The sequence below is a fragment of the Canis lupus genome, chromosome 17, assembly GCF_003254725.2.
Source record: "Canis lupus dingo isolate Sandy chromosome 17, ASM325472v2, whole genome shotgun sequence".
Taxonomy (NCBI): domain Eukaryota; kingdom Metazoa; phylum Chordata; class Mammalia; order Carnivora; family Canidae; genus Canis; species Canis lupus.
Genome location: NC_064259.1, coordinates 63,067,357 through 63,094,726, shown reverse-complemented (window position 1 = coordinate 63,094,726; position 27,370 = coordinate 63,067,357). Strand labels below are relative to the sequence as shown.

The window sequence follows — 27,370 nt, the reverse complement described above, 5'->3', positions numbered from 1 at the left end:
AAAATTCATGTCCACCTGGAATCTCAGCATGTGAACTTGTTTGGAAACAAGGCTTTGGCTGATGTCATGAGTTAAGACAAGGTCATACTAGATTAGGGTGAGCTCTGAATCCAATAGGACTGTTATCCTTACATATCTTTATAGGAAGAGAAGAGGACACAAGACACCTGGGTTAGAGGCCATGAAGACAGAGGCAGAGCCTGGGGTGATGCAGCTACAAGCCAAGGAATGCCAAGGATAGCTAGGAGGGAAGCAAGCAATCAATCCTGCCTCACAGCTCCCTCCCCCAAGGAACTAACCTGTCAACACCTGGATTTCAGACTTCTAAGCTCTAGAATGAAAGAGAGTAAGTTTCTGTTGTTTTAAGCCATCTAGTTTGTGGTAATTTGCGGCAGCCCTAGGAAACTCATATGGTTTGTGGAGGGCGAACTCCAACAGAGCTCTAATTTTTTTTTTTACTTCTAGTCTAGCTCTTCTACTCTACTCCATCATTATCTCCCCAAACCAACAAATAAATGTGTATGGAACACCTGCCTAAGAAATTTACCTATCTGGAGAAAAATGGACACAATCTATAATCTTTACCACTTCTTATGAGGTTGTTGCCTGAAACACAGTAGGCATTTAGTAAGTATTTACTGGTGAGTTGATAAAGTAATAAATATACAAATGTTACACAAATTTAAGACATTATCATTGGAACCAAGATGGCGGCTCCCGTGGATCTGGAGTTGAACAAGGCCTTCACAGAACTTCAAGCCACAGTTATTGACACTCAACAGAAGGTGAAGCTTGCAGACATACAGATTGAACAGCTAAACAGAACGAAAAAGCGCGCACGTCTTACAGATACAGAGATTATGACTTTGGTAGATGAGACTAACATGTATGAAGGTGTAGGAAGAATGTTTATTCTTCAGTCCAAGGAGGTAATTCACAGTCAGCTGTTAGAGAAACAGAAAATAGCAGAAGAAAAAATTAAAGAACTAGAACAGAAAAAATCCTACCTGGAGCGGAGTGTGAAGGAAGCTGAGGACAACATCCGGGAGGTGCTGATGGCACGAAGGGCACAGTAGGAAATCTCCAGCCACCGAAGCTTCCTGCCCCCTCCCATTCCTGGCAAGGGCAGGTGGGGGGCCCATGTGGAGAAACTTCTCTTCTGCCCGGGTGCACTTTTTATTTGGATGATCTCATAACCCTGTGTTTTCTACTTCACCATGATACCCTTTCAGACCCCGTTCTGTATTTTTTATCCTGGCTCTGTCTGCCACCCCTGTCCAGAACACTTTTCTCCCTGGGGGTGAGTTACAAACTCCCAGGAGAGGGAGATGGGAGCCATACAGATAGGGGAGCTCTGCCCAAGCCTATGAACTAGTTATGCTCCTTAGACCAATAAAAGGCATGTGTCCCCCCCACCCCCAAAAAAAGACATTATCATGAGCCCACTTTCTACTGTGTATACCTTTGTACCAGACTCTAAATTTATTTACACATTTTCTGTATTAGACTCACAAAATTTTGGAACTCTCTCACACTGCAGCCTAATGGTCACCCCTGCCTGTTGACTACCTCCAGAGGTGATGAATTAAAAGGAAAGCAATCTGAGCACCCTTAGGACTCTGATTCCTCCCAGACAGGGATGATGTCATCTTTGCTAGGTCCTCCCACACTCACTCAAGAATGGGCAGAGGGAGCCAGGGAGTCAGGGAGAGCTGCCGGTTGCCATAAAGGAAGTAAACCACAGAGCACTGCCCTACCAGTCAGCCTGGGAGTAGAATGGGTGGTGGTGGGCTAATAGCTACAAAGGAAAGGAGGGGGAGAAGGGAGGAGCTGATTCACTAGAACAACTCTTAGGGTGACTCAGAAGCCAGCAGAAAATAGCCTGTTCTCTCATGTCCGTCTCTCTGTCGGGCAATGAGACACTTCCTCATTGCAAATATAGAGGCAGGGCAAAAGGGAGGAGGAGGAAATGGGATTTTTCAAACCTGTGGATCTATTCTAGCATCCCACACTCTGGGTTTTTAACCATTTCAGACATTTTGTTTCAAGTCAAGTCAGTATTCATGAAGCACCTATTATGTGCCTAGCCTTCATCCTGCCTTGCAGATTGTCCAGTCTCCTGAACACAGGGAGTGATGTCTTTCAGTTCTGAATTTCCTATTTCATGACTTCAAAAGCACCTTGGGCTGCTGCAGAGCACTTGAGTACAGCCTTGCTGTCCTTAAATAGGTATGACTCTCTCAGGTCTACAATCAACAGCAGGCAAACATGGGGCCTTTTTCTGGCTCTGATGCTGGTTTTATTCTCATCCAGGCCCAATCTCTGGACCAAGTCCTCCTTGTGAGAGTCAATGTGCAGGAAGCAGAATATGGCACAGGGCAGAACATGGCACAGGTTTAGAGTCATACATCCTTTTTTTTTTTTTTTAAAGATTTTATTTATTCATTCATGAGAGACACAGAAAGAGGCAGAGACACAAGCAGAGGGAGAAGCAGGCTCCCTGCAGGGAGCCCAACACGGGACTCCATCCCAAGACCCCAGAATCATGACCCAAGCCGGAGGCAGATGCTCAACGACTGAGCCACCCAGGTGCCCCTAGAGTCATACACCCTTGTTGGAAGTTCTTTCTTTACCATCTACTAGCTCTGTGACCTTATTAGATTTCTTTTCTATCTTCTCATCTGTAAAATGGGCAGGATGATGTCTGTCTTACAGGTTAGATTTATCATGTAATAGTGAAGATTAAATAAGATATCATATGGAAGTACCAGGTACGGTGATGACACGTCTTTCTAGATCAGTGCTGTGCCCCTAACACTACCTTGCTTAGTAAGCATTGTTATGATTCGGGGCAATGCATTAAAAGCAATACATCATTACACATTATATTCAATTGTCCATAAGTACTTAAAATAATGCGGTTATTATTATCTTAAGCAGCTAAATCGATCTGTGAACTGGAGTGCAGTCTCTGGAAAAGGAATCCAGGACCCCTGACCTCAGATGGAGATACGACGAGGGACGCATCCTCTTGCCTCTCTGGACAGTTTGATCCTGGGAGGGCCTGCCGCTGACAGCAAGCCCTGCATTCCTGCGTTCACGAGAAGGGACAGACCTTCCTTGCATCCTCCGCACTGCCCTTTGCTCCGGCTCCACCGCAAACGCCATTGCGCCATTGCCCCGCGGTGTAATGGGGCCAAGGACACAGAAACATCCCCTCATCGGACACGCATAGCGTGGAAAACCTTGACAGACTAACTTGCAATGATTCGACTTCTCCCCGGAAGGCAGGTCGGACTGGGTTTTGCGCTCCCGGGTGCTGCCCGGAGTCCCCGCGCCACGGGCTCCAGGGCTGGTATTTCTCTCCCAGGCGTGAAGGGGAGAGAGCAGGGGTGGGGGATGGGGGATGGGGGGGATGGAGGGATGGGGGATGGGGGTCGGGGGGTCGGGGGGTGGGGGGAGGCGTCGCCGGGGTGACCCCTTGGCGCCCCCGCTTCTAGCGCCGCACCAAGCGAAAGAGACAGCAGCAGAGCCACGTTACCAGGTTCTCGAACACCGGTTCTTGGGCAGACACCAAAGGGCATTTCACTTCACAACATTTCGGATGAAAGGAAACGTGAGTGCGCCCGAAGCCCGCCATTCCTAGGCTTTCCGGGCCGGGAAGGGCGGGGCAGGAGGCCCTCGCCGCGTCGCCGCCGGGAAGTCGCGGACACCGAGCCGGGAGGGGCGCGAGGCGGGCCGGGGCCGGGGCCGGGCCGAGCCGGGGGAGGGCGCGTCCTCCCGGAAGTGACGGAGCTCGCTCCCGGCCCGGCTCTCCCCAAACAAAAGGGATCCTGCGGCCCCGGGAGGAGCCGGGAGGAGCCGGGAGGAGCCGGGAGGCCCCCGGGAGGCCCCGCCCCCGGCCGGCGCGGATTGGGCCCGCGGCCGCAGACGCGAGGTGGCGATTGGCTCCGGCGGCTGCCAGCGCGCCCGCCTGGCGGGTGAGGGGCGGGGCCCCGGGCGGCTGTGGATGCGGACGGTGAGGCGGCGGCGGGGAGCGGAGTCCGGGGCGCCGGGGAAAGGTAGGGACAGCCGGGGCCGCGGTCTGGCGGGGGCTGGGAGGCCGGGTCCTCCAGAGAAAAGCGAGGTGGCGCCGCCCGCGTCCTCGCAGCCGCGTCCCGACCGCCGCGTGAGCCCGTCCCCTGAGGGGGCGGGGCCGTCTCCTCCGCCTCCCGGTATTCCCCGAGGAGGCGGCTCCTCAGCCTCCGAGACGGTCCTCGCAGCGACTCCTGGTCCGCCGTCAGCCGCGGCTCCGCGGGAGGCTCTTCCCTCCCGACGCCCCTCGCCGGCGGACCCCGCTTGCCCGAGCCTCAGCCTTGGGGAGGGCGCACAGGTTCCCTTTCTCTAGGCTGCCGCCCCCCCGCCCCCGCCCCCGCCCCGCCCCCACCCCCATTCTCCATCGCGGGCCGCCACACATCCCGCCCTACACTTGTCCCTGCTCGCTTGAGTGGGATCACAGGTAGTTTCACCCGTAAGATAAAATCAGCGTTTTTTCCCAAAAGGAGATGGGCGAGGCAGAAATCAAGACCCGACCTAGACCGCCAGCTCCACAGAAGCCGCGGCCTGCCCTCGCTTCACTTCTTCCCATCCCCCATTCTCGGATACTTAGGCTCCCCCAGCCCCGCCCCCACCTCCACCCCCACCCCCGCCCCCACCCCCACCCCCACCCCCACCCCCAGCCCCAGCCCCAAGCTCCTCCGAACCTGGGTTCCCCGGGGCGGGGGAGGGGGAGTGGCGGAGGTCGAGAGCTCACCTGCTCCGCGACTGTATTTTAGAGTCTGGAGGAAGGAGGAATAGTCACTCCCCTCTCCTCCTACACCTTTCGTACCTTCCCTTCACTCTCCCAACTTTCAGGGTTTTTTTTGTTGTTGTTGTTTCTGCGTTTCATTTTTCATTTCTAATCCTATTTCTGCACCGGGAACTTGAAAAACCATCCGTTTACGTTTCACAGATAGGTGGGTGTGTTGGATCTCTGCAGAATTGGCCTTCCGTGGGTAGAATGCAGTGTGTACTGTCTGACCGTCAGCAAATCCTAGGTTTTCAAATACAACAGTGTGGATAAGTAAAGAAAGAGCATCAGATTAGGAGTGAAGGTCTCCCAGTCTAGAGTGGGCTGGTCCGTCGCTCAGGGAGACTGCAGCTAACCTTGAAGATGGAGTTCTGCTGAAACAAAAGGCAGGGAGCGTTTGAAGCAAATTCAGGTTCAGCCGTCTAGGTTTATGATTAATCTGGTCCTGTGGCCTTTGGTTACTCTCTGGCTCCCTTTTTATGTTGGGTTTTTCTCTCCAGGGGAAACTGAAACAGACTTGATGTCGTTGATTGTTCTTACAAGGCCAGTATGGCCTACCAAAATTTAAGGGATGAAAAGTAAGAGCAAGTTTTAAATGTCAGAGATCAGGATAGATAAAAGCAAGGGCAGCTCCGGCTGTTCACTTACCTGTGCTCAGACCAAGAAGTGTCTCTGTACCTTTGTATTGTGCCCATAAAGGCTTTGTCAAGTTGACCTTCATTTCAGCAGGTGCGAAATATTGGTGATTTTGGCCTAATGTTAATAACATTGAGTCGCCAGTAATCCCCTATCAGTAGCATTTCTATGTATTAAATTTTGCCATATTTTTTAACATCATTTCATTTGCTTTCAATCTGAAGCCCATCTTACTCTACTGCTATCTATAGCCAAGCTAATAGCAGTGAGATGGAAGGAGTTGGAATCACAGTGAACAGTCTTTTACCTTCGTGATTAGATTTTTCTGAAGGTAGACTTCCTGAAGTTTATTATTTTTGAATAGTTAGCTTCCAAGTTTTCAGAGCCACGCTTAGGACTCACAAATCTGTTCAGTGATTGTTTCCAGATCTCCAATAAAAAAGCACAAAGAAAAAACTGTGTGGTAGGTCTCCCCAGCAAGCACAAAACTTACTGCAATAGGAGGGTAATACATGGGCCCCCAGCAATAGAGGCAGAAAAAACAAAACAAACAAACAAAAAAAACAACTAAAAGCAGAACAGGAAATCCCCAAAAGATATATCTTATTATTATATGAGCAGAAAACAGAAAATAAACTGAGGTACGAGACTAAGGAAACCAAAGCAGTGGTGATTGCCAGAGCCTTAATGAGCAGAGAGGAAAAAGCAAATAATGCTCTTTAATTATTTCGTACAATAAGTAAGACCTGTCTGATACACGTTCGGATCTTGGAAATCTTTCCTCTGACTTTTTCAACAGCTGTTTGGTCATACTACATGAAGAAAAGCATTGAACACAGAACATTTTTATGTATATGCCTAATCTATGTCATTAAGTTATAAATTCGTGGAGAGCAAGTAGTAGTAATTTTTTATGAATCATTGTGTGTTTCCCAATGCCTGGGACATAGTTTGACTTAACAAGTGTTTGTTGAACTTAGTTTGAAGCTGTCACCTTAGGGGAGACTAGAAAGATAAATTACTAATAAGATATGGCACAACTTAGTATAAACACTCCATTTCTTTTTTGCCTTGATTTAACTGTATTTTCCCTATCTGATGTCTTAGGAAAGCATCTTAAATGACTCCAAAATATTGAGTTTCCTATAAGAAAATATCTGATGTTTTTATATATAATTTTGCTGTAATGAAATTTGAAGCGGACTTATTAATGTAATCACTGCTAGTCATTATAGGGTTTTATTTTTCTAAGAACCTGGCCCTGAGTGGCACGAGGTGAATTTAAGAGAGCACACTAGGAACTGATTGCTGGTTTTTAAGAATGGTTTCTGAGTGTTTGATTTTGACAAGTTACTGATCTATCTTGGAATTTTTTTTAAGTGGATTTTTAGTTGATTTTGTGCTTTTCTGAACTAGCACTAAATACATGAATAGAGAGGGACACAGATAGTATCAGACCCCTGAATAGAATCATTCAGACTGATTATGGCGGGCACATTGCACTCAGTCTATAATGGATTTGCGTCTTGACAGAATCAGGTTTGCAGTGCTACCGGTTAATTGGCAGAACAGGACTGGAATTCTTGGCTTTTCTGAGTGTAGCAGAACTGTGTTTCAAGGGGGTTGCCATTGGGGATCCCTGGGTGGCTCAGCAGTTTAGCACCTGCCTTTGGCCCAGGACATAATCCTGGAGTCCCAGGATCCGGTCCCACATCAGGCTCCCTGCATGGAGCCGCCTTCTCCCTCTGCCTGTATCTCTGCCTCTCTCTCTATGTCTATCATGAATAAATAAATAAAATCTTTTAAAAAAAAAAGGGGGGGGGTGTTGCCATTGAACTGGTGTTAGTGGCATGATATGCAAAACAGATTTATTTCTAGAGGAAATTTGCCCAATTTGTGGTGGTTGACCCTAGGAATGGTTTGTCAGCCTGTTCCTGAAGGCCATTTTTTCCTACTTCCTGCATGTTTGCTGTAATAACTAAAAATCACATCTTCTAAGTTTTAGTTCAAAGCATTTCAGTGAGAAAACAGCTTATTTATTTTGAGGCTATAGAGCATGGGAATTGACAGAAACTCCAAAGGCAAACCTGGGTTTGAATCCCCAGTTCTGCTGCGCTTTTACTGTGTGACCCAGGCAAGGGCAGAGTTTTCTATCTCACCATATCCCATTTTCCTTTGCTGTGACATAGAGATAATTTTTTAAGGTATACATGAACCAATGTATACATAAATCACAGAGCAATGTCCCTGGCAAGTAGGAAGCACACAGTACTGGCAGGTATTATTGCTGTCACTATTTGACTTTGCATGTGAGTTACAGAATTTGGTATTAAATATTCTTTTACTCCTTTAGCATTTTAGCTAAGGTGAAGAATCAGTACATGATTTTAGTTATTGTTTGGTTGGTCTTAAATATTTCCACATATGGCTAAGATTCCTAAGTTGAAGGAAACAAAGCTGTATATGTATGATCTCAGACATCTGATACAGGGATTTTTTTTTTTTTAGGAGAGTATACATACGTGTCTGCCTCATAAAGTGTGTGTTTCTTAATTTTGTCATGCAAATTATCTTTCTTAAATGTTTTGGCCCGAGAAAGAGAAAGGCAAAGGATTCAACCATCTGGTGTCTTCCTTGACTTAGTTGCTACACTCCATACTCCGACATCTTAAGTACCTGCATTGTCAGTGTCATGTAAATGGTTTGTGGACACTGGGATGACTGTATAGGGTTATGCCTTCTGTTAGATTTAAGGATTTTCAGTGGTCATTTTGATCAAAAGTGGGTTTTGTCCTTTGAAGACAACTCCCCCAAGAGCCCCCGAAGTAAGCATTGATGGGAACAGATGAGAAGAAGCGATAGACGGGAGTTAAGAGTGAAGGTGAGGGGCGTCGAGGATAGTGTTGTGTGGGTTGAGGAAAAGAGGCATACAAGCAGGCATTGAAGTAAAGAATGCAGTAATACGGTTCCTCCCTTGCCAAGTATTTCCAAACTGTATTTCAGGTCCAAAGCCAGAGTTTCCCATCTAAATGTATCCTTTGCTGCTAAATGAAGCCTTTCTGACTTCTGGAGCCACAAAGAATGTTATCCTTAATTGTTACTGAGGTCAAGAGAAACTAGAAAAGAAAATAGGAGAGCACAGGATGATGGGGTTTACAGACAAAAAAACTTCTGACCCCCAGCCTTAAGAGCATCTGCTTGGGTCCTTGGTACAGGGGAGGCTGCTGGGGCAGGTGAGGCTGGAGAGTGCTGTGGGTCTGCCTTAGCGCAGGACAGAAGAAGGAGTAAAGCACTGAGAAGTGAGCAGGAATGAACTGTTTTAACAAGAGATAAGAACTGTAAGTTACAAAGAAGAAAAGAATGAAGGGTAAGTGACAGGTAAGTTCCAGGAAAAAGAGAGAAGCACTAGCTTTGTTTTAGGGCAGTATGCTGGCAAAGGGGGTGCCCCATCTCTCAGTTGCTGCTAACTAGTCCTTTCTGTTGGAGCATGTGGTACAGGAGTAAAGACAGAACCAATCTGGTTCTTAAGTGACTTGATCGTTGAAGACACAGAAAACCATCAGATCTAGTCCCCTGTATTGTCTCCTTCCAATTGTCTCTTATTAAGTTGGAGGCACAGAAGAAATTTTCTTAAAAGGCTCCACCCCCAAAGACTTCTCTACTTCTGAATCTTTAGCCTTCCCCACACTGACTGACTCTTAACACATTCGTTCTTGGGAGTCTGATGACTTCTCATTCAGCATGTCTCACATTAGTAACCATTTTCCCCCTAAAACCAGTTCCTTTTCTAACATCCCTGTTTCTGTTAATGACGTCATCATTCTAGTCCATCAGTCTAAAAGTTCAGCCGATCTGGGATTACTTCCCCTCTTGCTTCGTGGAACTGAACCAGTGCCAGGTTACTGTGAATTCTGCACAGTCTTCCGTATCTGTCATTTCTCTTCCATCCTGATTGTCACCATCCTCATTCACACATTTTTGCCTCATACCTACGCTGTTAAAGATTTCTGCTAACTACTCTTTCTGCTTCTAATTTCTCTTTAGTCAGATCAGCTCTCTCCTAAAGCTGTGCTTTTGTTGTGATATTCACCTGGTTAAAAGTGTTTAGTGGCTTCTCGTTTCCTAAAAGATAAAGTTCAGTCTTGTTAGCCATAATTCATGGTTTTATACTGTACATTTCTTTCGAACCAGCATCTTTAGAATACCCCCTTTGAGCCACACTGCTGGCTGCTAAATTTGTTGTTGTTGTTGTTGTTTTGGGTTTTTTTTTTTTTTTTTTTAGATTTTTATTTATTTATTCATGAGGGACACACAGAGAGAGGCAGAGACACAGGCAGAGAGAGAAGCAGGCTCCCTGCAGGGAGCCTGATGTGGGACTCCATCCCAGGACCCCGGAATCATGCCCTGAGCCGAAGGCAGACGCTCAACCACTGAGCCACCCAGGCATCCCTGGGTGCTAAGTTTAATCAAGTTGAGTGACACAGAGGATTTGTCTAGGAGAGCAAAGTCTTAGAGGACAGATACGTAAACAGAAGGTGATTGGGCAGCCCTGGTGGCTCAGCGGTTTAGCGCCGCCTTCGGCCCAGAGTGTGATCCTGGAGACCTGGGATCAGTCCTGCGCATGGAGCCTGCTTCTGCCTGTGTCTATGCTTCTGTGTGTGTGTGTGTGTGTGTGTGTGTGTGTGTCTGTCTGTCTCATGAATAAATAAATAAAATCTTAAAAAAAAAAAGGTGGTAACTGCTCCAGGGTTATGAATATAGATACATACCCACTGTGCATTTAGCATAATGTAAACAATAACCATGCTATGTTTTAGAAAATCTATTTCTCAGGCATTTAGTTAAAACTGTGCCTTGATTAAAAGATGTAAAAGTTGTGTGGAAGCAAAGGCATGCTTTTTACCCAAGCCCTAAAGTCACAGAAAGCCTAATGTAGGCAGAAGGATGTCCTTTTCTCTTCCCAAGTATGGAGATAACCATTGGCCTGAACAAATGCTGTGTGTGTCCTTAAGCTGACTTTCCCAGAAACTGGCCAGCTCTTCTCCTTCCTGGAGCAGATCAACCTGCTAAGTCAGAAGGAGTAAACTTGTTTTGATTTCTAAATTAGACATTTGAATGATAGAAACTGGCAACTCATCGGAAAAGGAAAACTCCATTATTCTTCCTGATGAAACCACATATCTGTCTGCTCCAGGGATGAGAACTGACCTGTCACTCGTTTTAATTGTTCGGTATCCTGTTAGAGTAGGTGATGAAGAGATCATCACCTTGATCTCTGTCCTGAGATCAAGCCCCACATTGGGCCCCGAAGTGGGCTCCACATGAGCATGGAGCCTGCTTAAGATTCTCTCTCTCCCTCCTCCCACAACCCCCACCACTTGTGTGCATGTGTAGGAGCACAGTGCACACACACTCTCTTAAAAAAAAAAAAAAGAGAGAGAGAGAATTTAAAAAGTAAAACCACTATCAGTTATTATATTTGTTGTGGAGTTTTTTGCAGTTCAGGGAGGGTCAGGTTATGGGCATAGCTACAATGCAGATACTTCGACTGTTTTATGGTTCATCCTCCATACTGTACTTTCTATTTCTTCCCAGTTTGGAATCCTGATGGAGTCAATGACTTCCTTCTATGTTGACATTTGAAGGAGTTTTGTATTTCAGGCTGTTCCTAGAATTGTGGCCCATGAATCATTTTACTGGAAAGAAAATCAACCTATATATTATTTTTTTCTTTGTTGTGGCATTTTGCAACGCATGGTGGCATTATTTCAGAAAAACAAAAGTTCAAGGGAATGATGGACAGATAGATGATACAGACAGATACCTATGTCAAGGAAATCATGTTATAATTTCATTTAAACTAAATAAAGTCGTCTGATAAATATACTTAATGGTTCATACTTATGGTATTTTTCTAATGTTAAAAGACATTTTTAAATGAAAAATATTAATATGAAATCTGTTATTCATTTTCATTAACATAGATTCCTGTAGCTTAACTAATGTAGTTCTTCTGGTTTGGTCTTGTCTCAGATGAGAACACTTGAAAGGGTGTAAACAGATATCCAGGTAGACAGACCTGTTTTTAATAGCGTTGTGCTAAATGTCCTCATTTTGGGGAGTGATGTTTCAATGTTTGTTAATGGCATGATGCCACTTCCTTCTTTTCCTCAATACACATATAAATCTTTTTGGCAACAAATGAGAGAGAGAATGAGAGAAACAGACATATACAATAGTGAGAGAAAGAGTCGGACCTTCACACACAGGAAGAGGTACACCAGAGATGCATGAGTCTTAGAACAGAGCTAAACAAAACAAAAATCTGATATCCATCATGGTGTCCCAGAAAGTGGATTAGACTGGATCTTCAAAAGATATATGTTAGACCTAGTTTTACTATTTAACTGCAATCTTCAGGAATTCACTGAACAACCCTGGCCTCAGTTTTCATCTGTAAAATGAAGAGTGCTGAATTAGATTATTTCTGAGGTCCCTTCCAGCTTTGTGAATCACGTTTTAGCTGAGGTTTTTCTTTTCTTTCTTTTTTTTTTTTTTAAGATTGTATTTATTTATTCATGAGAGACACACACAGAGAGAGAGGCAGAGACAAGGCAGAGGGAGAAGCAGGCTCCATGCAGGGAGCCAGACGTGGGACTCGATTCTGGGTCTCCAGGATCACGCCCTGGGCTGAAGGCAGCGCTAAACCACTGAGCCACCGGGCTGCCCCGCTGAGGCTTTTCTATCACACAGTTCCTAAAGCTGATAAAATAAGAAAATCAGATGTGAATATTGGTTACCAAGTAGCAGTGGGTATTAAGGAAGCTGCTGGAATTACTTAGGTTCAAATCCTCATTTCTGCCACATAATAGATCTGAGATTTTGAGCCAGTTAGCCCCTGTGCCTTACTTTTCCAGTCTGTAAGATGGGGACATGATGGTGGCTGTAGCATCTGTCATCTGAGGATGTTGTGAGGATTGAGTTAATTCATGTCAAATACTTGGAACACCGCCTGGAACACATTAATGTTTATCATTTCTGTTTTGTTTTTATTTAGCTCAATAAATGTTTATCTTTTTTGTTATTACTAGTCCTGCTTGAGTTCTTCTTAGAAAACTATGCTATACAGCTCTGAGGTCCTGGTAATTAACATTGATAGGCTCAATGATATCATTATTTATTTATTTTACTTTTTTCATTATTCATTTCTTTACTAAACATAAATCCGAAAATCTGGTATCCTAGAATCTGCTGTGAAAAGAGTATGTTTGAACAGAATACTGGAAGTATTTTAAATGTTGCCCTTAATTAGCTTCATTACAGAACTGGTTTCTTGTCGCCTACTTCAAAGTCTGTATTGACAGTATTGGGTACATAAGCATCTCGATCCCTTAGCACTGTGGCAATTTCTTTCCAAGTGCATTATTAATACATTTCAGGATCCTGAAATTTATAATCTCTGAAACTGTTTCAAAACCATTCTGTTTTATATAAAATACTATCTATCCTATGGCTCAAAAAACCAAAACTGATAGCAGTAAGACAAAGCAAGGCATTCTGAGAAATGTTAGAGCACTCTCCTGGTAAGGGAAGGCTTAGATCTAGTTGCTCTAATTGTCCTTTTTTTTTTTTTTTTTTTTTTTTTTTTTTTTTGCTGTAATAGTCTTTAAAATCAATAAATGGTTAGCATGGTGTATTCGTTTGCTAGGGTTGCCATAATGAGGTACCAACAGACCAGGTAGCTTAAACAACAAAAATTTATTTTCTCACAATCCTGGAGGCTAGAAATCAGCATGTCCGCAGGATTGGTTTCTTCTGAGGCCTCTCTTTCTGTCTCCTAGTTGACCATCTTCCCTCTGTGTCTTCACACTTTCCCTGTGGTATATTTGTGTCCCAATTTTCTCCTCTGTCAAGGATATCAGACAGATTAGATTAGGGCCCACTCTAATAACCACATTTTAACTTAATTACCTCTTTAGAGACCCTGTCTCCAAATGCATCACATTTTGAGGTACTGGGGATCAAGACTTCAATATATGAATGGGGGCAGGTACCCAATTTAGTCGAAACACTTTTTTTTTTCCAAAGAGAGAGAGTGCTCACAGGGGTGAGGGGCAGAGGGAGAGGGAGAATGTTAAGCAGGCTCCACACTCAGCAGGGCTTGATCTTACGACCCTGAGATCATAACCTGAGCTGAAATAAAGAGAGCTTAAATGAGTGAGCCACCCAGGCACCTAGTCCAGACACTTAATTATAACACATAGACACATAAGAATCCAAATAGTCTAATAATATCTTTTATTTTCAACTGAAAGATTGATTTAACATATGTAGTAAAGCTTATATTGTTTAGTATTGTAGAATTCAATAAAACATACTTGTTTTTATACCTGGTTTTAGAACATTTGTAAATAATAATAGCAAAAACAGCCCTCTTTAGTACGTGTACAAAAGATCTGCTTTCTTGGTCAGAAAATCATTTTCTGATAGTATTTTGACATGTTTTTCTTCTCTCACCTAACCATAAAGTTCCAAAAGTGGAATATGAAGTATAATTTGGAATGTTGTCACTCTCATACCCCCAAATGCATAAATAACCCTTCTGAAAAACTAGAAGTGCCAGAGGGTGGGGAAACTTTAATCTTTTTGAGATAGTCAAGGTACTGTGTCAAGGCCTTCCACCCCTAGTTAGTAGGTTGCTTTGGATGCATTTTTAAAAATAGCAGTGCAAAAAAAAAAAAAATAGCAGTGCATTTTTGTCCATATTTAGATTTAGTATTTATAAATGTGACATGTTTATTTCATTTTTTAAGTTTCACATATTCTGGGTTTTTAAGGAAGTACATTATCTAGTGGAAAGCTATCAGAAACACCCATTTTGTATGTCAGTGTTAACTCTGAATTTTAAGAATTAGTTGACCTCCTATATTTTGGCTTAGCTGATATGTATGTGAAAATCCTTATATAATTGGAGCAAATTTGCTTTGTATATTATTGCTAATATTAAAATTTTACCAGATGGCCTGAATCCCAGGCAGTTGTAGCCCAAATATAAATTTTTAAGTTTGATGTCTGAGTACATATTAAAGAAGTGATTTTTATCTGGTTTTGCAAGCATGATTTTCTGGGTAAAACAACTGATTAGTTTTTTATACTAGCCAAGTTGACTTCAAAACAAAACAAAACAAATACCAGATCTTTGTAGATTTTTTGAAGTGTTTCTGTGTCCAGAAATATCTAAAACTCATCCAAAAATGTGTTTTCCCTCTTTCATGCCCCATACTACCCACTATTTAGAAATCAAGCCTACAATTCCACATAAAGACACACACACCCAGATACTAGATAGACAAACATCCTACTTGGACTCCACCCTGCCCTGCCCTGCTGCTTACATAGCTATAGAAACGGGTGTTTCTTTTTCTACCAACCAGTCTCTCTGTGGTTAAAAAAAAAAAAAAAAAAAAAAAAGGCAACAACGCCTGCTGTCTTGTAGAATTAATTCAGCATTCCAAGGCAAAAGCTTCCTTCCTCAAGAATGAAAAGGAACCACCAGAACCAAAATGAATGGAGTTTGGATATTATCCAGAGAAGGGGAAAAGTCAGAATAAAATGAGCAGAACCCAAGCCACAGCAACATACCTCCATGGCAAAATCAGCACTGCCATTTAGGAGGTTCAGTGGGGGGGGTGAGGGTGCCCTTCTTGATAGCCATAACCCTTATAACTGTTGGCACATAAAAGTTTGTGTAGAAGACACATGCTCCTTACTGTTGGCCCTGACTTGATAAGAAGTAGCATGTGAATAGACCTAATGGTGCGCTGGTCAAACTAATGTTTGAAATCATTTGTTGATAACCTAAAAATAAGTTTCATCCATATCCCATAAATAAGCTGATTTTTCCAGGGTATTAAAATATGTATAATTTATCTTTTTTCTTATATGTATTTATATTTATTTTTAAATTGAGAAAACTTAAAAGCTTAGTATAGCTACAGTTAGCTGTACCGCAGTGTATGATAGTATATCCAGACATCTTGTCCATGAGTGGTTTTTATTTCACATTTACAGACTGTAGCGTTCCTTAAACAGACATGTCTGCCTCTAAACTCTAAGGAAAGTTGCATCTTGGAGACATTCAGATGGAAGGAATGAGCTGAGCATCTGGTTGAAATGATCTTGTCTTTAAAAGTTACTTAATGGATGATGACAGTGACAAGCAACAGCTCATTTAGAAAACAAGTAGAGAATGAGTCTGTAGACAACAATATGGCATGCCAAAAATCTGGCAGTCATATTTCTGACAATGTGGAGTTAGCAACAGCCTTTTTCTGAATATCTTGGGCCACATCATTTATATATTGGGCAAAAATTGGAGTCAAATTTAAGAGTTGGTACCTTAAAGTGGGAGACAAAAATTATATATTTTTTTTTCAAAAATTATATTTCATCAAATAAAATGTAAAGCCTAAAATTTTTTTTAAAAATTGCTGGATCTGATATATTACTAGAAAACCATAAACACAGAATTTGCATATAATCCAGCACTTAATATTTGGAAAAAAAAGAAAAGAAAATATAGGAGCTGGGATGAGTAATTCGCCTTAAAGACAAAGCCTAGGTGGCGACAGGTTGCTTTGTTTGTTCATTGAGAGGCAAGAGGTAGGGGATAAGTGTGAACCTTAAATTTAGCAGTTTGAAAAGTTCGGTTGTAATTGTGTGATTTTTCCATCTGAACGTATTGTGCATCAGTCATGGTGATTTAAGCAAATAGGTGTTGTCAATTCAGGGAGACAAAGCCATTTTTCTCTTCTATGACATTCTTAAGTTCGCCCTTGAAATGGCAGTGGATCTCTTAAAATGAAAAAGATTTTGAAAGCCATTACCTTCCCTAATTGTAATTGCCAAAAGGAAGTCAGATTAATGGTATTTTCCCTATATTACTCAGATTCCACTTGAAGAAGTGGCTATATTCTTTCTTGTCTGTGTCAACCCACACCTGTCAGGCCTTATCAGCTGTAATGACAGTTGATGACATTCACGGGATTTATCAAATTGTTTATAGTATGGTCACATAGACAATAAATTTCTTATTATTTTGCAGCATCGGACACTTTTCCACCATGCTGATGGCATTTTAAATATATTTGTCAATTTTCCCAAATTTTAACTGAAGAAGACCTTAAGAATTCATACTCGAGGACAAAAGTGTGACTGCCGATTATCAGTATCAGGTCAGTATCCCCATCCCCATCCCCACCTCTACCCCTACTCTCAGGAATATCACTAGCACCCTGAAACATACAGCAGTTTTACTGTCTTTCATTTATATTAAACATATTGCAATGTCTTATATATATTGAAATTGGATTCAAATATAAGGAACAGCAAAGAACTGCTGAATTTTAGTATTTCTAAAGAAGGGTTATGGGAATATGTGAAAACAGACCAATTGGTTTTTCAGTTACACAGCTGAAGCCCTTTTTTTCCCTCCTGTGTCATATGTGTATTGTATTCACTTCATGTAGACACTAAGCTGGATGAATGGGTACATATTAGCAGAATGTCCCAGATATTAAAATTTGTGTGCAGAAGTGATCTACAAATGTAGACAGTGGGACACTATAGTTGCTTTATGCCATTGACAAGGAGTGAAATTTTTTCTTGCCTGAGGCAAGAAGTGACTCTGGAGATTGTTTTCAATTTTTCTCTTTTGTGAGGATGTATAATTATCACCACAGACCCAAGACTTTGATTTAGGTACCGTCTGTTTTAGTTCTTGTATATTCATTTTATTCTTAATTCATTGGATTCCTTAATTAATTCTTGATTTTTACCCTGGAAAGCTTAGAATGGAAACAAGAAGGACTTTAGGAGATTATGTAGTCTGTCTGATTTTACCTGTGAGGAGACTCAGTGTCAGAGCAACTGGGTACTTTTTTCCTCAAGGCCCTATAGCTGCTTAGTGGCAGAGCTCACACTATAATTCTGTACTTCTCACTCCCAGTACTTCTCACTCTGTTTTGCTTTACTCACTTTGCACTGCTTCCTTAAATCCCAGTATTAGGTCTCTAAATAAGGATATTGAAGAAAAAAAGAATATGTATAAACACCATCATTATTACTTTAGTTCTTCTACGTCCAGATGATTTACTCAGTGTAGTTGGGATTCACAGGGTACTTTTACAAGTGCCCATTATTCTGCTTGCCATCATGGGAGGGAAGGGGACAAGGCAGAAAATGATAAGATTCTTCCTCTGCTTTTTAATCTCTGAGAGATTAAAACATGAAACCATCAGGGAGAGAGGGAAGGGTTTCATCTAAGCAAGCAGTGTGATTCAATGGATGATTTAAATCCCTCACTGTTGTTCACTCCAGGATGCTATCACCCCTCTTCATTTGTGTTTCTCAACCACAAAAGAGCAGCTTGAAGGTATTTCTGAGGTCATTGATCTTGGGTGTCCCCCATTTTGGTAATGCCTTTCTTAGAATTCTTTGGAAAATGAGAGAGGATAGCAGTTATTTATAATTAAAGCATTGTTCAGCTTGTATCAGGAACTTGGCAAGATGTTTCACATTTATTAACCCAATCTTTACAGCAGTTCTGTGGTTAGATATCATCATCCCCCTTTCACAGATAAGAAAACTGAGAATCGGAAAACTTGCCCCAGATCACGCAACTGAGAAGATGCAGACCTGGCATCCCTCTGAATACAAAGCTACATGCTCTTTCCAACATACCATCTCAAATTAAGTGTGGCTTTATTAGGTTTGTGGGGTTTTGTTTTTGTTTTTTTAGTTATTTCTAAAATACCCATTGTGAGATGTCTCTATAACCCTGAGGTAAGGATCACTTACTAGCGGCTAAAACTCAGTAGTTCGAAAGTTAACAGAACTGAAGTCAGATGGAACGTATTTTGCCACGTGGCAAAAGATTTGCACAGCATGTTCTGGAACATAATCTAACAACACAGCAAAGTCCGCCTTTCTGCATGCTCTCCTGCAATTAGAGGCAATAGCTCTGGAAGGAATCAATGACTCTTTTGTGTGCCTTCTAAACTTTCATGTGCTCGTAAGAGTGGGGAAGTACTAAAGGGTGTGGGAACTGGTCATGTTATAATTCACTTTAAAGAAAAGTATATGAGAGGGACAATTTGGAAGGAAAGAGTGGGAGAAGGAGGGTAGTATTTGCTCAGCTTTGGAGTGATAAAATGTATCCTACCCACTGGTCAGAAGACCTTTGGAAAATTGTGTAGCAGTCTAACTTCTGTCTAGATGTGGTTTTTGAGAAATCAGTCTTGTGAAAAGGATTGAGTTTGTGCTCTGCAGTTTGCCATTTAATATATTTCAAAAGATGCTGGGATGCCTGGGTGACTCAGTGGTTGAGCATCTGCCATCAGCTCAGGTCGTGATCCCGGGGTCCTGGGATCGAGTCCTGTATCAGGCTCCCCATGGGGAGCCTGCTTCTCCCTCTGCCTATGTCTCTGCCTCTCTCTGCATCTCTCATGAATAAATAAAATCTTAAAAAAAAAAAAAACACTTTTCAAAAGATGTTAAGACTTCATGGAAATGGGAACTTGCTGAATCAGATAAATTCAATTTGCAGTAGTCCAATTAAGTTTAAACAACAGTATATTTTAAGAAATTATTTAAAAGCATATTTGTATGATGGTTGCATTGAAGTCTTATTTTACTGTATGAAATATAAATACCGTGATACATGTTCTTTTTTTAAAACTGTCTACTTTCACAAAGAATACTTATTATGCAAAAGTAAATGGTTTATTTTATTTTATTTTTTAAAGATTTTATTTATTTATTCATGAGAGACACAGAGAGAGAGAGAGAGAGAGAGAGAGAGGGAGGCAGAGACACAGGCAGAGGGAGAAGCAGGCTCCATGCAGGGAGCCCTATGTGGGACTTGATCCCAGGTCTCCAGGATCAGGCCCTGGGCTGAAGGCGGCACTAAACCGCTGAGCCACCTGGGCTGCCCCCAAAAGTAGATGGTTTAAAAGAAAAATCTCTCCCATACTGCCACTGGACATTCTCTTTGCCCAAATTTCATTTCAGCCAACTTCCGAGGGATGCCAGAATGTTTTATTTGGTTCTCTAAAACTGGGAAGTGTTTTCATGGTCTCACAACTTTCTGGTAAAATAGTATTCATGGTAACACGATTTTACCTATGCTTCTAGTGAACAAAACTCATGACTAACTCTTTCTGAGACCTCCCAGGATGTTCATAAATATGCCTGGAGGAAAAATGATGGAAAATTGATCTTTGTGAGTGGTGATGAAATCCATAATTAAGGTGAATTTTATTTTCTCTCACTGCTCAGTTTATGATTAACATCAGAAAGCTCTTCTTTTTTCCTACTTAATTATAACCGTTGGCCTTCTGAAAGCGTTTTTTACTGTAATTGTTACTCTTTTCTTGTCTGACTCACATTATTTTTTCTTTAGTAATATCAAACTCACTCCGTCTACTGGAGATTGTCTGATTGCTATCTGTGTTTTAGGCTTTCAGGATGAATCTGGAAAAACTCAGCAAGCCTGAACTCCTAATGCTGTTTAGTATTCTTGAAGGAGAGCTTGAAGCAAGAGACCTTGTGATAGAGGCTTTAAAGGTATGTTAAAAGAAAAAAAGAGATCATCATATGTTTTGAAAGTCTGTTTCATTGGTTGTAAATTCTTTAACTTGGGTATTTCTATAGCCCTGTTCAATTTAGAGGCCTGGGTATAACAGTGATATTTGCTCTGGCAGCTACCTATGTGGTATGCTGTTAGGGACACTGATAAAGTCTTTCTGACCCCAAAATAGTACCTTTAGTTCCCTTACCTCATGTCTGGACCTTGAACTTCATTCTTTAGCTTAGAGGCCTTAACCATTTTTTAATGCCAACTGCTTCAGAATCCAATGAGCCCTGCTTCCTTAAAAAAAAAAAATGTATGTATATCCATATACTAAAATTCAGGAGATAGTATCAGGGAGATCAGGGACCCCATGAAGACCACCTCTGGATTCCCTAGATCCCAGATGAAGAATTCTTATTTTGTTTTCATATTTGGTATGTGTTAAGACAACAGGGGTGGGGAGGTAGGTATGTGATATATGGAAACTACTTTCCACTTAGTTTTTCTTTGAGCCAAACTGCTCTAAAAGGAGCATGTGGGTGGCTCAGTTGGTAGGGTGTCTGCCTTCAGCTCAGGTCATGATCCAGGGTCCTGGGATCAAGCCCAACATCGGGCTCCCTGCTCAGTGGAGCAGCTCAGGGGTGGGGATGGGGTGTCTGTTTCTCCTTCTGCCCCTCTCCCTGCTCATGTTTTCTCTCTGTCTCAAAAAGATAGATAGATAGTGAAAGGGAATATAAGGGAAGGAAGAAGAAATGTGTGGGAAATATCAGAAAGGGAGACAGAACATAAAGACTCCTAACTCTCGGAAACGAACTAGGGGTGGTGGAAGGGGAGGAGGGCGGGGGGTGGGGGTGAATGGGTGACGGGCACTGAGGGGGGCACTTGATGGGATGAGCACTGGGTGTTATTCTGTATGTTGGCAAATTGAACACCAATAAAAAATAAATTTATTATAAAAAAAGATATAGATAGATAGATAGATAGATAGATAGATAGATAGATAAAATCAATCTTTAAAAAAAGAAAAAACCTTTTCTCTTCCTGCCCTGATATAGAGTAAGAGTATAGAGTATTCATTTAGTCATATCTGGATAGTCTTTTCTTGGATTACTCTAAAACTACAATTGTGATAAGAATATAATCTAAACCTATTATTTCTGTATGCTGTATGTAGTGACATGCTGATTTGTTTTTCAAGAATGATTGAAAAAGACTGACATTTCTGTCTAATAAATATGTCTTGATTAGTTTATCACTGAAAACTATTGTTATGTTGTTGTTTTCCCTGGTAGCTTTGTCATGTGTGATAAGTAATTTCCAGTGGTTTCATTCTCCAGGGTGCATGAGGCAATTACATTCTGATTTGGAGGGAGGGGTGGGGACAGCATCTGTCTTATTTTCTTCCTTTCCTGGCTTCTTCAGTCTTGGTTGGCATGGCTTCCCTGGGGATCACATGTTTATGGCTTTGGCACCTGCCTAGTCACATACGTTTAAGCTCATTGCCTGAGTCTTTGCCTACCACATCACCTAATTAGAACTGTATGACTTTGGTCATGTCATTCAATCTGTCTGGAGCAAAGCTTCCTTCTCTGTAATAAGAATAAATGATTAATAACTAGTATTTGTGTCACACTACAGTTTGCCAAGCATTGCAGATGCTGCAACAGTGTAGGATTCATTTTTTCCCCTTTACGTATATATTCTTTCGGTGCTTACCATGTACCCCACATCCAAGGAACAGTCAGTGGTCGCTAATACTGTGAATGGATGACTCTAATGTGCCCTCAGTGGTGTTTTTTAGTGACTCCCCTGCTGACATACATTATATATAAATATTCACTCTGGCTGGTGACTCATTTCTGCCACTTCCACAGGCCTTCCCTGTTTGTCAGCATTGGTGAATTTTCTTCCTCTCCCTGTTCATCCCGGAAACTATTCTATTTCTCATAACCCCATCCCATTGTTACCAGTAGTCCTAACCTGATTTAACCTGATTAAATGGGAGGACACCCTCCCATTTCTTATCCTATATTTATCTGCTCAATGAAGAGAAAAGAAAAAAAAGTATTGGAGGAAGTGTGAGCTCGTTCCTAATCCTCACTCCTATTGCCTGTTTTCTCACTTCTTTCTCTTGGTTTTCATCTGAGAGCCTGGCTCTCCTGTCCATAGGCGTCATCAGCTTAGAACCCGAAGAGTTCTCAGCTGCCTCGGCAAGTACTTTGTTCATGGCGATGACTCCTTTTAAAACCCAGAAAGCATTTTCCAAGAGCAATATTATTATAAATAGCAATCAGATTTTAGAAAACTACAGTGGTTTGGCAACATGTGTTAAATAGACTCAGCTAAGGATCTACCTCTGCTAGCACTGGGACTCCGGGAAGCGGTTCCCCATAAATATTACCGTTGACTTTTACAAAAACGTGTGGGCCTCAACCCCTTCACAATTGAGGTAGGAGATGGGAGGATGGCCACCTCTAATGGAAAAACCAGACCGATCTCATTTTCTCTTTGCTTTTCAGCCTTAGAAACCAAACAAACCTGTAAAGCTTTATGTGTCTATTTTGCTAATCATTATATATCCTCAGCCCCCAGCATCAGGCCTAGCATATAGACATGCAATAAATCTTTGTGGAACAGATGAAGCAATTGTGCCATTGTGATGCGTTGCATTAAAAGACTGCCATAAAATTTCAGTGTGAATGTTGTGAATTATTAAATTTTACAGCTTGTTCTTTTGTGGCTGCAACATACTGCCTTCTGGTTTTAATGTTAACAGATGCGTAGGTGCTTGTTGCATGTGTTTTCCTAAAATACATTTTTTTTCTGCATGAATCTGATTTTATTTATTTTAGGCAGCTTCTGACAAGTTGAAAGAGCAGCTTGAGAAGCAGGAACTATAATTAAGGAAGCATTTGGATGTAAGATATCATTTAGAATTGGGCACAAGTGTTGTGTTTAGTCTGCATACAACTTGGAGGTGATAAAGCTATCTTCTGAGGCTTAAGCTAGATGCAGTTTAGGTTGAAATGAATAGCTTTGCCAGAAGTGAGATGTCTTTAAACAGTCTATTGTTAGATAAAATAAGCAGCAGCTAGGGTCAAAACTGTTTCAGTCCTTTGAGAAAAGCAACTGCCATACCAGATTCTTAAAAGGAAATCTCTTTTTATTTGTAGTTTTTTTATTTGTCTTTGGGTTTCTGTAATATATAAAGATTTTATTGTTAGTATGTCTATAATTCTTGCTTAACAACAAACACCTGTTGGACTTCTCTAATATGGCAGCTTACTAATTTCTTCCATTTAGTATTCTTTCTTAATTCATGCTTAGTGGGTTAAAAAGGTTTTAATAGTTATGATTGTTTTTTCCTTATGTTAAAGTGAAAAAAGCTTATCTTTTTTTCCCTCACTTTCAAAATAGGTTTTTTTTTTCCTGGGCATAAAATCTATTCTTCAACCTTGCAACTTTGAATAAAACCATATGGGTTCACTCTTGCTGCTAGATAAATTGCAGGTCACATTGGCAAGGGTTGGGCTTTTATAGGGATATATTTATTATAAAGGTCCCAGATCCTACATATAGAGCTATAATTATAAAAGAACTTCATTCATTTTCTAAAATTTCTGCAAAGTGCCAGATTGCAACTACACCCTTCTAGAAGAACCCCCACCATAATTACTTTTCTCCCCAAAATATAAAAGCCTCCTCATTCTTCTATTGCAGCCAAGACATGTTTGGCATAGAACCAGGAAAGCCAGTATAAAATAGTGTAATATTCAGCTTTTCTATATTTAAAGTCTGATTGTTACAGAGGCCATTTATACTGTATTTGGTCCTAATTGAACTTTTATATAAAGTGATTTTCTGTTTTACAAGAGATTACGTCAGAGTAAAACATTCTTTGTGAAAGTCTTTCTCTTTGACCAGTTTATTTTCATGAATGAGAACACTATAGGAATCCCTTCCACAGTGAAAACAAATTACGTTGCTCATGAACTAACTGTCCCAGGGAGGCTGGGGTGGAGTCACACAGTTCAAAAGAGAGCCTCAGCTCATTAAGTCTAAGCAGATCTAGGAGATGGCTTCCCTGTGAAGTCTGACTACTCCAGAGAAAGGTGGAGGACCCTTAGTGGCCATTTTAAAAAATAAAAAATAAATTTGATTGTTTATAAAAGTTAGATCAAATCGTTTATTTTTGAGTCATCCACATTGGGTATATTATATTTGCAAGTCTTAGATCTGATGTCATATCAGATTTTATTAAGATTTTTAGATTTATATTCATAACCTTTATTATAAAACATGTTTGAGAAAGGAATTAATCAGTGGGCATTTTGGCCATATTTTAATTTTTTTATAGTTGGAAAGGCTAATATTTTTTATTCCTGCTCTCTCTGAGTGAAGTCCATATGTGAAATCCCAGCTTTCCAAAAAAGAGGCATAACGAAAATTGCTAGGCACTCTACAAAACTATCGATTAGAATATTCAATTAAGTGCAGCTGTTAAAAGCATGGAGGTTTCAAATCAAGATTAGAGCAGTGCCATTTAATTGTGTGATCTTCAACCAGTTATTTACCTTGTAAGCTTTATCAGTAAAATGATATAATTATTGTGAGGATTAAATGAAATAGCAAATGCTATTTGAGGTGCTCAGTGCTCATTTACTCTTAGTTATTATTATTAAAACATAAGTTTTACAGCCCATCCATTTTGAATAAAAGCATATTCCATAAAGCAAGACATACTGATAATATGCTATCTTCATAAGAAAGATGAATCTTTAGATTAAATCTTTGTTGTCAATAAGGCTTATACTTTAGCTTGTTTTTCTTAGGGAATTGATGATTTTGAGTTGATCCATCCCTGCCCCCACCACCAAAAGCATGTATTTTGAGACAGCTGACAGGGGTTAAGGGTGTGCTCTGGGGCATGAAACAGATGTTATGTTATATCCCCCTTCCCACCCATAATGCAAACAGGAAATACAGGGACAAAGTGGAAGCCTTTTTAGAATTTATTTTTTTCACATTGATTTCATTGTGTATTTCTCTATTGTTTGATTTGGCATACTGTTATATTTTTTTTTTTTTAAACAGCTTTATTGAGGTATAATTGACACACAATAAGCTGCATATACTTAATGTGTATAAATTAATGTTTTGTTAGATGTATACCTTCATGCAATATTACTACAATTAAGAAAAGGAACATATCCACCCCTCCCCCATCTTCCTCTTGCCCCTCTGTAATCCTTTTACCTAATAACCTTCCCCACTCACCCAACCCACTAATCCACTAGAGATTAGTTTGCATTTCCTAGAATTTTATATAAGTGGAATCATAAAGAAGGTACATTTTTTTTCTTGGTCTGGTATTTCATTCAAGTATGATTATCTGGAGACTCATCCATGTTGTTATTGTATTGATAGTTCATTCCTTTTATTACTGACTAGTGTTTCGTTTCCAGTTTTGAACTGCTGCAAATAAAACTACATATACAAGGCTTTGCATAGACCTACGCTTTCATTTCTTTTGGATAAATACCTAGGAATGGAATGGCTCTATTACCTGGTGGGTGTATGTTTGTTGTTATTACTTTAAGAAACTGCCAAACTTTTCCAAAGTGGTTATACTACTTTGCATTCCCACCAGCTATATATAAGTGTTCTAGTTGTTCCACATCCTTACCAACACTTGGTATGGCCAGTCTTTTTAATCTTAGCCTTTCTAATAGATGTGTAATATCTCATTGTAGTTTTAATTTGCATTTCCTTATTGACTAATGATGTTAAGCACCTTTTCATGTGCTTCTTCACCATCTGTATTGTTTTCTGATTCAAATTTTTTGACTGTTTTTAAAATTGAATTGTTTTCTCATTTTGGGGTTTTGAGGATTTTTTTTATATATCTACATGCAAGTCCTTTATTAGATCTTGATCTTGCAATTATTTTCTCCCAATTGGTGGCTTGTCATTTCATTCTCTTCACTGCATCTTTTTAAGATTTCATTCATTTATTTGAGAGAGAAAGCATGGGGAGGGGAGGTGGGGGAGAGACGACAGAGGGACAAGCAGACTCCCTAGCGAGCAGGAAGCACAATGAGGGGCTCAATCCCAGGAGTATGAGATCATCACCTGAATCAACGTCAGACACTTAACTGACTGAGCCACCCAGGTACCCCTTAACTGTATCTTGTGAAGAGTAAAAGTTTTTCATTTTGATGAAGTCTAATTTCTCAATGTTTCTTTAATGGATTTTGCTTCTTTGCCTAAACCAAGGTCAGAAAGGTTTTCTCCTGTGTTTTTTTTCTATAATTTTATAGTTTAAGTTTTACACTTAGGTCTATGATACAACTTCACTTAATTGATTTGTTATATAGTACAACGTGTGGATCCAAGTCTTTTTTTTTTCATATGGCTGTCCAATTGTTCTAGCACCATTGGTCAAAAAGACTGACCTTTCTCTGTAGAATGGCCTTGACACCTTTGTCACATCAGTTTTTCATATATTTATGGGTTTATTTCTAGACTCTTTTTTTGTTCCGTCGATCTATCTTGGTGCCAATACCACATTTTCTTTTTTTAAAGACTATTCATGAGAGACACAGAGAGAAAGGCAGAGACATAGGCAGAGAGAGAAGCAGGCTCTGTGCAGGGAGCCTGATGCGGGACTTGATCCCAGGACCCCAGGATCACTACCTGAACCAAAGGCAGATGCTCAACCACTGAGCCACCCAGGTGCCCCACATTTTCTTGATTATAATGTAACCTTATACTAAGTCTTAAAATCAGGTAGTGTTAATTTTCCAACTTGTGGTTTTTCCAAAGTTGCTTTGGTTATTCGTGCTCCTTGGCATAGCCATATGATTCTTAAAATCACCTCATCAATTTCTCTAAAAATCCTATTGGGATTTTGATTGAGATTGCATTGAGTCTATAGATCAATTTGGGGAGAATTGAAATCTAAAAATATTGTCTTTTCTAATCCACGAACATATATTTCTCTCCATTTATTTAGGTCTCTCAGCAGCACTTTATAGTTTTCAGTGTATATAGGCCTTTCCTATCTTTTGTCAGATGTATCACTAAGTATTTACTATTTTTTATATTATAAATGGCATTTTTAAATTTTTTTTAAAGATTTTATTTATTTATTCACAAGGGACACAGAGAGAGAGGCAGAAACACAGGCAGAGGGAGAAGCAGGCTCCATGCAGGAAGCCCGATGTGGGACTCAGTCCCGGGACTCCAAGATCACACCCTGGGCCAAAGGCAGG

At 40.9% G+C, this 27,370-nt stretch overlaps 2 protein-coding genes across 6 annotated transcripts in view; both read left to right on the top strand.

The window, feature by feature from the left end:
- Positions 1 to 386: 386 nt before the first annotated feature.
- Positions 387 to 1,550, top strand: LOC112663899 (prefoldin subunit 1-like). The gene has a single exon (XM_035700702.2). The coding sequence runs from the start codon at positions 708 to 710 to the stop codon at positions 1,074 to 1,076; it is 369 nt and encodes a 122-aa protein (XP_035556595.2). The 5' UTR covers positions 387 to 707; the 3' UTR covers positions 1,077 to 1,550.
- A 1,416-nt stretch (positions 1,551 to 2,966) lies between these two features.
- Positions 2,967 to 27,370, top strand: part of CTTNBP2NL (CTTNBP2 N-terminal like) — a 54,652-nt gene continuing 30,248 nt past the window's right edge. Inside the window, exons 1-3 of one of the 5 annotated variants that reach the window (XM_049095499.1) lie at positions 2,967 to 3,291; positions 16,569 to 16,698; positions 19,982 to 20,089. In XM_049095499.1, coding sequence (XP_048951456.1) covers positions 19,991 to 20,089 — 99 coding nt within the window. In that variant the 5' untranslated portion in view covers positions 2,967 to 3,291; positions 16,569 to 16,698; positions 19,982 to 19,990. Of the gene's footprint in view, positions 3,292 to 3,927; positions 4,062 to 4,900; positions 4,995 to 16,568; positions 16,699 to 17,746; positions 18,234 to 19,981; positions 20,090 to 27,370 lie in introns of those variants that run through there. The other 4 variants (XM_035700700.2, XM_049095498.1, XM_049095500.1 and 1 more) reach the window with 4 other exon arrangements.

Bases quoted from the DNA above. Each gene is read 5' to 3' on its own strand.
- LOC112663899 (XM_035700702.2), top strand. From the start codon at position 708: ATGGCGGCTCCCGTGGATCTGGAGTTGAACAAGGCCTTCACAGAACTT.